The 10,510-nt window shown below is 35.0% G+C and overlaps 1 protein-coding gene across 1 annotated transcript in view; it reads right to left on the bottom strand.

Moving 5' to 3' along the window:
• LOC135200510 (uncharacterized) overlaps positions 1-10,510 on the bottom strand; it is a 55,587-nt gene that overhangs the window by 38,902 nt on the left and 6,175 nt on the right. Inside the window, exons 5-11 of the mRNA XM_064229160.1 lie at positions 7,897-8,015; positions 5,956-6,075; positions 3,717-3,941; positions 2,615-2,864; positions 1,307-1,527; positions 582-890; positions 5-172 (exon numbers count right to left, since the gene is read on the bottom strand). Of these exons, the coding sequence (XP_064085230.1) occupies positions 5-172; positions 582-890; positions 1,307-1,527; positions 2,615-2,864; positions 3,717-3,941; positions 5,956-6,075; positions 7,897-8,015 (1,412 nt within the window). The remainder of the gene's footprint in view (positions 1-4; positions 173-581; positions 891-1,306; positions 1,528-2,614; positions 2,865-3,716; positions 3,942-5,955; positions 6,076-7,896; positions 8,016-10,510) is intronic.

Raw genomic sequence — 10,510 nt, 5'->3', positions numbered from 1 at the left:
TGGCCTCTTGGGGTCGTGTGACTTCGTCCTTTTCCTGGAATATCCACCTGGCTTTGCTACCTACATCCATAACTTGCAAGTTATAGGCTGTCATACTTTGGCGAAGTGGTTTTAGTGTTTCGTCCTCCTGGGAAACTCTTGAAATTTCGTCTTCCATTCTTTCACAGAAAACCTGAAAGGTAATATCAATTATAAAGTTAGCTTTCATTTATGGTAAATATGGTTTTTGTGTATGTAAATGTCTTTAGATCCTTCTATCTAAACACTAGCAATCTCAGTGTAGAAAGCCTTTGATTCAGCCAATTATCCTACATTTTTTATAACTCTTGCAAGAGTTATTAAAATATATTATTATGTTAGAGTGAGCTGATGTTCATAAGGAAATAACACTTTGACAATTTCAGAATGAGAATCTGTATTATATAGCAAAGAGCATGAAAACAAAAGACTGAAAAGTCTCTAAACCGCTGGATTCATATAAAATTTTATTAGAAAAAGAAACACCAATCACACTATGTAAGCAAATAAAGCTAGTGCTGGAGCGGATGTACTGAGTAGTAGTTCTAAAAATCACTATTTACTTTTCTTAGCACTGCAGGGAAACAAGCAGCCAAACCAAGCGTATTATGAGCAGCTTCCAGCGGCGTGACTTCTCCCACAGATCTGTTGGCTATCGGAGCTCCGGCTGCAAGAAGCATAAACATGGCGTCCCTCTGGTGGTGACGAATGGCCTCGACTAGCGGATCTTCTCGAGCACTCACTGGCAGTAGGGGAGTCCTTTTCAGAAGCCCCTGCAGGCGACAGGTGTCCCCTTGTCTCGCTGCATTGACCAAATCATCGAAGTGATCTATGCCGTTTGCAGGATCACTGTTGTCCAGTTCTAAGCATTTCTGAATTAAATCAATAAACATATTTCTAAATTAAGTAATCGATGAGATTTCTTCTTATGAGTATAAAAGTTGTCTTTTGGTATATAGTATTATACACATACATATACACTGGTCCCCCACATTCGTGGGGCATGTGTACCAGAACCACCGCGATAGAATCCGGGAATAGTTGGAACCCCCATAAAAATGCTGAAAACGGCCTATTTTGTCAGTTAAAACTCAAGAAAAACCCACTAAAAATGTTTATACCCGGTTTTTTAATAGTTTTATCACAAAAAGTAAATTTTGGGTTATTCCTTATCGAAAAATCCGCGAATAGGCGAATTTCCCGCGAATAATGTGTAGATATGGTCCAGAGAGAAGTCTGTGAATACAGGGGCCCAACGTATACTGTACTATAAGGAATAGAAACGTACTTCTTCAAGGTAATGCACTAATTCCACATTCCCTGCTTCCTGCGCCAACTCCTGAGGACGTCGCCCCCTGTGATCAGGTATCCTCGGGTCACAGCCATTAGACACAAGAAGACGAGCCAAGGCCAACCAAGCCTCAGGTAATGTCCACTCTTTGCCGTCCCAGATGACGTCTGTCTCCACTGTCCTCGGATGCTGGGACAATTCGTGCAGCGCTGTCCTACCTGATAATAATATGCAAAAATAGTTCACTTGATAGGGGAAGCATTCATTCATATATGTATGTGCTTAAAGAAGGAGATGAGTTTCTGCTAAACAATATAATGGAATGGAATATAAAATTTAGACCAAAGGACAAGTGCTGGGATCTATAGGGTAATTCAGAACTGAAAGGGAAATCGCGAGTAAAAAGGTTTTAAAGGGGTGACAGGAGGAAAACATTGGAGTTGCGCTATGAAATACTTGTTAGGAAAGGTGGAAAGTTAGATGGAAGTAAGAGAATATGAACTGGGGTACAGTAAAAGGAATGAAAGGACTTTACAGTTAGGGGCTGAGGGGATGCTGCAGGGAACCTTATCGTGTGCCACGTGCGCTGCACTGATGGCAAGGCTCCAATATAGAGTCAACAATATAATGTTCAGTAAAGTATTCCATATCTAACACTCTCAGTAATATAGATTTCAATAGGTTTTTTTACGTATAGGAGATTATTTTCCCAAATATTGCGATCTTTAAAAAAAACATTCCAGATTAGAAATGTTGATTTAAATCAGAAATCTTTGAATAAACGTCGCAATATTTGAGGAAATAGTCAATTATAGATTCAAACAAGCGCAAATCGATATCACTTGATTGTGGTCAGTCTGGAATTTGTTTGAGTTTACACAAATCAATCCTTTCCTCAGCACAAGTGTTACTATAGTGGATTCACATCAACCATGCATTTGATGTCTATGCCAGTCCCTTACTATGCTCCTGATTGGCTGTTGGTAAGCCAATCACAGGGCTGGAAACGCTCAGTCTCTCTCGAGAGTTCACATGGGTAGGATCTATGTTCCACTTCTCCTGAGGTATACGTCTCTCAGGAGAGGTGGGGCATACATCCTACCTATGTGAACTCTCTCGAGAGAGAGACTGAGAGTGTCCAGCCCTGTGATTGGCTTATCAACAGCCAATCAGGAGCGTCGTAAGGGACTGGCCTAGGCATGAAATGCACGGTTGATGTGAATCTATCATAAAGCATTCCAGAGCTGATACTCTGTTTCATGTTAATTTGATCCAGTTTTATATTTGAAAGCCTGCAATGCCAACCTCGATGGTCGACGGCGTTAGCGACGAACTCGTGAGAGGAGAAGAAACTCCTCATGTCCTTCGGCTGCCACGGAGGAACGCCATCCATGGCCGTGACGGAGACCATATAGTGCAGCAGGGAACGTCCGTGGCTGTCGCAGATGGTCGCTGGAAGACTGTAGGCCTTCAACAAGGCCTTGACACCTTGCTCGTGCGTGTACATCCCAACCTCTGCAGCGAGGAAAATCTCCTTCATGTTCCGTTCTAGTTCCTGCAGGAACGGATCAGAAATCAGGAATATTTTTTTGTATTGAATGACTACCGTATTCCAGACTGAATTTCTGGAGGTTATGAGAGAGGAATTTAAAATGGCATTCAGATAGGTGACCGGAACCAGCTGCTGATGGCAGATGGGAATGACGAGCGTATTTGTATTGACGAAAGGGCAAGACAAGTAATTACTGAAATTTATGAAAACATCAGTAACTGGTCCACACTCCTTGAAAATGATATAAAGAGCTGATTCGATTAATAACCTTAAATTAACTTCTTAAACTAACTTCTTATTAATCATCATCCTCCACTGTTGTACAGAATCTGGTAGGAGAAATTCTTTACCAGTCTATAATACAAATCCAACAAGCCCTGACTTAGCCTAGACCTTACGAAAACATTAAAGGTAAACCAGAGAGGGACATAACTCTACTATAGTGGTTAGAAAAAAAAAAAAATTTCCTGGGCATTCGAAAATGACAAAGAAGTTAGTTATACACCGGCCACATTAAAAAAAAAGTCAACACTTGGACGAATTTACACAGAAATAAAAAAACGTGTAAAGAAAATCTGGAAGACATGACAATCATATCTCTTTTGATCTTTGTCTGTATTTATCAATCTCTCTCTCTCTCTCTCTCTCTCTCTTTTTGGAAGATATGACAATTATATCTCTTTTGATCTTTGTCTGTATTTATTATCCTCTCTCTCTCTCTCGGGGGTCTGTTATTCCTTTTTTTTAGATCACTATTCTTTCCTACTATTCTCTTTCTCGTCTTCTTTGGTCTCTCTCTCTCTCTCTCTCAAAAAAAAAAAAAAAAAACAAAAAAAAAAACAAACAAACACTTACATACATAACGGACTTGACGAGATCGTCTTGAGCCGTCGTATACTTCTCTCCTTTGAAGGAGGCGAAGACATCGACAACCTCCCTCCTCCCCAGGAGGTGGGCGTCCATGAAGGGCGAGGAGATGCGGTCTCCCTCGAGGTCGTCCGGGTGGCAGCCTTCCTCCAGCAAGTGTTTGACAGCTTCCAAGTCGTCCTTTTCCACAGCTTCCCACAGAGTCTGTTCTTCCTGGTGGATCAAGTGGATGGGTTAATTATCTCTGCTGGTTCCATACAGACTTTGTTGCGCCAGATTAAAACTATAGATTTAAATCAAAACTATAGATTTAAATTAAAAATATAGATTTACATTAAATCTATAGATTTAAATAATAACTAAAGATTTAAATTGAAATTATAGATTTAAATTAGAAATATAGATTTACAATAAGGCTATAGATTTAAATTAAAACTATAGATTTAAATTAAAACTATAGATTTAAATAAAAACTATAGATTTAAATTAAAACTATAGATTTAATCTAAAACTATAGATTTAAATTAAAACTGTAGATTTAAATTGAAATGATAGATATAAATTAAAAATATAGATTTACATTAAGGCTATAGATTTAAATTAAAACTATAGATTTACATTAAAACTATAGATTTAAATTAAAACTATAGATTTAAATTAAGGCTATAGATTTAAATTAAAACTATAGATTTATATTAAAACTATAGATTTAAATAAAAACTATAATTTAAATTAAAACTATAGATTTAAATTAAAAATATAGATTTAATTTAAAACTATAGATTTACATTAAAACTATAGATTTAATCTAAAACTATAGATTTAAATTAAAACTATAGATTTAAATTGAAATGATAGATATAAATTGAAAATATAGATTTACATTAAGGCTATAGATTTAAATTAAAACTATAGATTTACATTAAAACTATAGATTTAAATAAAAACTATAGATTTAAATTAAAACTATAGATTTAAATTAAAAATATAGATTTAATTTAAAACTAGATTTAGATAAAAACTATAGATTTAAATTAAAAATATAGATTTAATTTAAAACTATAGATTTAAATTAAAACTATAGATTTACATTTACATTAAAACTATAGATTTAAATTAAAAATATAGATTTGCATTAAAACTATAGATTTACATTAAAACTATAGATTTACATTAAAACTCTAGATCTAAATTAAAATACAGATTTAAATTAAAAATACAGATTTAAATTAAAACTATAATTTAAATTAAAACTATAATTTTAGTTAAAACTACAGATTTCAATCAAAACTATAGACTTACATTAACACTATAGATTTACATTAACACTATAGATTTAAATTGAAACTAAATATTTAAATTAAAACTAAAGATTTAAATTAAAACTACAGATTTCAATCAAAAAACTATAGACTTACATTAACACTATAGATTTAAATTGAAACTATAGATTTAAATCAAAACTAAAGATTTACATTAAAACTATAAATCAAATTAAAACTATAGATTTACATTAAAATTATGAATTAAAATTAAAACAATAAATTTACATTAAAACTATAATATAAATTAAAACTGTAGATTTAAATTAAAACTATAGATTTATTACGTCAATTCTTGTGATATTGACACTGTAAATATTAAAGATAATGTGGCAGATATTTCAGAGGAAAGGGAAGCATGCTAGCTAAAAAAAACAGGCCACTACAGAATAAGAGCTATGAGAGAGAGAGAGAGAGAGAGAGAGAGAGAGAGAGAGCGAGATGATTTTTTCTAATCGATACTTTTCTGTAAGATAAAGGCACATAGGCCAATATAGATGAGCTATCAAAGAGAGAGAGAGAGAGAGAGAGAGAGAGAGAGAGAGAGAGAGAGCGAGAGAGAGAGAGAGAGAGAGATATGAATTTATTTTCCAGATAACAGTGCTTTGCAAGTAGAATGCACATAAGACAATAAAGAACAGCTATCAGAGAGAGGAGGGAGAAAGAGAGAGATTTTCTTAATAACAATACTTTACTGTAAGCTAAAGGCACACGGGCCAATATAAGAGAGAGAGAGAGAGAGAGAGAGAGAGAGAGAGAGAGAGAGAGAGATGAATTTATTTTCTAAATAACATTGCTTTTCTGCAAGCTGAAGTTAAAGCATGCGGCATAAACCAAGAAAAAAATACATTCATCTCATATTTAAGAGATCACTCACGTAATGACTAAATGAATACTATACTGACCATTATTACTGAACCTCGAGGTGGCAACAGCGGACTCTCAGATTCCTCCTGCTCGGATGACTCTGATTCCTCATCCACTGGAAAGATGTCGGCGAACGATGGGCGCTTCTCTGTTAATCCTGAAGAAAAAAAAAAAAAAAAAAAAAAAAAAAATATATATATATATATATATATATATATATATATATATATATATATATATATATATATATATATATATATATATATTGTAAAAACCACAGTGCCCTTTCACCTTCTCGAATCCCTCACACTTTTTTTGGATACGCTTGCCACAACAAAGCCTGAGATCCGGAAGTGCAAGAAAATGAAGAAATTCTGACGTCGTCTGCAGCAGGTTTGGAACCCGCATCCGGAGTGTCAGAATGAGGTCATGTTAACGGCTTGACAAGCGTGTCCAAAAAGAGTGAAGAATTGAAGACGGTAAGAGGGCACTGTGATTATTTCAATTATATGCTACTGTAGTAAAATGTTACAAGTACTATATATATATATATATATATATATATATATATATATATATATATATATATATATATTGGTGTTTAGAATATATATATATTATATATATATATATATATATATATATATATAATATATATATAAGCGAAAATATAGACAGTAAGTACTATATTTCAGAGACTGCTGACACTCTCTCCTTCAGGATCATAGTACTTACTTCTTTCTATATTACGGCGTTTTATGGGCTCCTTTTATTCGATGGAATTCTGTTGTAACAGAACATTTTTATCAGTTATATATATGTATATATATATATATATATATATATATACATATAAATATATATATAATATATATATAGATAGTATATATATATATACATATATATATATCATATATACAGTACTACAGACGTAGTAACAATTAGAAGCATTGGGCGGCAAAACTGGAGTAAAGTAAAAAAAGCTAAAAAGTTCATCAGCTAGGGCCCAAAGGGATGTTGCAATCACTCTTCTGTAATGCTTACAGTGCTCCCACATGAAGCACACTGATGGCACTACCATTACTATGGTGTGCAAGCCTTTTGGACTTAAAAAAAAGAAAAAAAAAAGGAGTCCAGACGCCCAAAAATACCCATAATAATCCTGTCGTGCTGAAAAAATAAAAGAGTCCAGATGCCCAAAATACCCACCATAATCCTGTCGTGCTGAAAAAAAATAAATAAAGAGTCCAGATGCCCAAAATACCCACCATAATCCTGTCGTGCTGAAAAAAAATAAATAAAAAGAGTCCAGATGCCCAAAAATACCCACCATAATCCTGTCGTGCTGAAAAAAAATAAAATAAAGAGTCCAGATGCCCAAAGTACCCACCATAACCCTGTCATTCTGAAACAAATAAATACCCACCATAATCCTGTCGTGCTGAAAAAAAAAAAAAAAAAAATAGAGTCCAGATGCCCAAAATACTCACCATAATCCTGTCGTGCAAAAAAAAAAAAAATGAAATAAAAAAAAAAAAAAATAAAAGGAGTCCAGATGCCCAAAATTTCCACCATAATCCTGTCGTGCTGAAAAAAAAATAGAGTCCAGGTGCCCAAAATACCCACCATAATCCTGTCGTGCTGAAAAATTAATAAAAAATAAAAAGAATCCAGATGCCCAAAAATACCCACCATAATCCTGTTGTGCTGAAAAAAAAAATAAAAAGAGTCCAGATGCCCAAAATACCCATCATAATCCTGTCGTGCTGAAAAACAAAAATAAAGTCCAGATGCCCAAAATACCCACCATAATTCTGTCGTGCTGAAAAAATAAAGTCCAGATGCCCAAAATACCCACCATAATTCTGTCGTGCTGAAAGAAATAAGAAAAAAAATAAAAAGAATCCAGATGCCCAATATACCCACCATAATCCTGTCGTTCAGAAAAAAAAGGAGTCCAGATGCCCAAAAATACCCACCATAATCCTGTCGTGCTGAAGGCTCGACACGACCACCAGCAGGGTGATCGAGACAAACACCAGCCCGATTATGACCAGAGCAACGATCTGTCCTGCTGTCTTTTCCCTCCTGCTGCCACCTGTGGAACAGGAAAAGTAATAACTATATCAAAAGATACAATTAGGAGAATTCTTGATACAGTTATGAGAGGAAACTTTAGAATCGATGTCATTCTGCTATGCTGAAATTTGACAGCAGTGAGGGAGTTAGACATTTTTTAGGCAAATATACATTTTGGAATTTTCATAACAAAAACACGATTTTCATTCATTATGAGATCATATAGTGTACATTAGTGCACGCACATAAACACACACACACACACACACACACACTTTTATTATTGTTACAGTCACTGGTCTCTACAGCTCTTTGTGGTGAGAAGATTAAAAAAAACCCATTGAATTAAATACTACAAGAATAATTCTGAACGTTCAGTTATTATTGGCTTATTCAGTTATTATCAATTAATAATTACTGATCCCCGGAGAGTTTTCCTACACAATAATAATAATAATAATAATAAAATAATAATAATAATAATAATAATAATAATAATAATAATAATAATAATAATAAAGAAGGAAACTGAAGGAATGATAACAGCGGCACAAGATCAGGCCCTAAGAACCAGATATGTTCAAAGAACGATAGACGGAAATAAAATCTCTCCCATATGTAGGAAGTGCAATACGAAAAATGAAACCATAAACCACATAGCAAGCGAATGTCCGGCACTTGCACAGAACCAGTACAAAAAGAGGCATGATTCAGTGGCAAAAGCCCTCCTCCACTGGAGCCTGTGCAAGAAACATCAGCTACCCTGCAGTAATAAGTGGTACGAGCACCAACCTGAGAGAGTGATAGAAAACGATCAGGTAAAGATCCCCTGGGACTATGGTATCAGAACAGATAGGGTGATACGTGCAAATAGACCAGACGTGACGTTGATTGACAAAGTCAAGAAGAAAGTATCACTCATTGATGTCGCAATACCATGGGACACCAGAGTTGAAGAGAAAGAGAGGGAAAAAATGGATAAGTATCAAGATCTGAAAATAGAAATAAGAAGGATATGGGATATGCCAGAGGAAATTGTACCCATAATCATAGGAGCACTAGGCACGATCCCAAGATCCCTGAAAAGGAATCTAGAAAAACTAGAGGCTGAAGTAGCTCTAGGACTCATGCAGAAGAGTGTGATCCTAGAAACGGCGCACATAGTAAGAAAAGTGATGGACTCCTAAGGAGGCAGGATGCAACCCGGCACCCCACACTATAAATACACCCAGTCGAATTGGAGGACTGTGATAGAGCAAAAAATAAAAAAATAAATAAAAAAATAAATTACTGTTCCAGTTAAAATGAGAGGTCATAAAGCCTTTTGCCCACACAATGAAAATGTCAAAACTTACGTCTATATACAAATATTCAACTGGTTGCGTCATATGTAACTGATATATTAAAATAAAAGAATATTAATAATAATATGCAGTTTTAAGACCTGATATTCTCAAGTTGAAATGAACAGATTACCTTCTGTAAGAATGAAATGTTAATCCTGTAGCTAATCATCAATGTTTTTCTTAATCAAAAGGTTTACTATTTATGGTCTTGTAGTAAATATTTTACCGATAAGTGAACTCACTAACTAGAAAACATTTGGCCGCTAATATCAATTTCTCCTGGGCTTGTCATATGAAGAAATCTGGAGAAATCAGCCCAAATTTAATGACTTTATACATTGTTCGTAAGAAGTCTTCCTGGAAAATCAAATAAAAATTTGTCCACAGAATACTTATATGGTGTTCTATCTGACAGTAAGATTACAGAACGATCACGAAAGTAAATTTGCGATATACATAAAAACGAAAAACCACGATGCTACGTAAACACACTGTAATCACATAATAGTAAAATATATAAAAAAGGAAACTAATAAGCATAGTAAATAAATTTTTTGTCATTAATGCAATGATAATTACTAAAGCAAGTCTTCTACATATAATAGCTATTTATAGTAGATTCACAACAACCGTGCATCTGATGTCTAGACCTGTCCCTTATGACGCTCTTGATTGGCTGTTGATAAGCCAATCACAGGGCTGGAAACTCTGTCTCTCTCGAGAGTTTACATAGGCAGGATGTATGTTACACCTCCCTGAAGAATACGTCTTTCAAAAGTATCCCTCAAGAGAGGTGAAACATACATCCTGCCTGTGTGAACTCTCTCGAGAGACTGAGAGTTTCCAGCCCCGTGACTGGTTTATCAACAGCCAATCAGGAGGGTCGTAAGGGACGGGTCTAGACATCAGATGCACTGTCGATGTGAATCTACTATAGTCCGCCGTACTTTCTCATCAAAACTACGATCCACCACAGTTGGCCAACACCCCAGCACATGATTCGCTTCTTTGATCAGCTTCGTCAAAAAAAGTTTTTTTCAGACAACGGATCTTATAGTCGTCCGTCCCTCTCCGGGATCGATCTCGGGTGTTTCATTTCGTCATTTTAAATTTGTACTGTAACACTTCCTGATGACAAGGCAGGTGTGAACACATTGGGCGAAGAATT

This window comes from Macrobrachium nipponense, chromosome 27, assembly GCF_015104395.2.
Source record: "Macrobrachium nipponense isolate FS-2020 chromosome 27, ASM1510439v2, whole genome shotgun sequence".
Lineage (NCBI taxonomy): Eukaryota > Metazoa > Arthropoda > Malacostraca > Decapoda > Palaemonidae > Macrobrachium > Macrobrachium nipponense.
The sequence above is the reverse complement of the archived record's forward strand: the minus strand, read 5'-3'. Positions and strand labels throughout refer to the sequence as shown.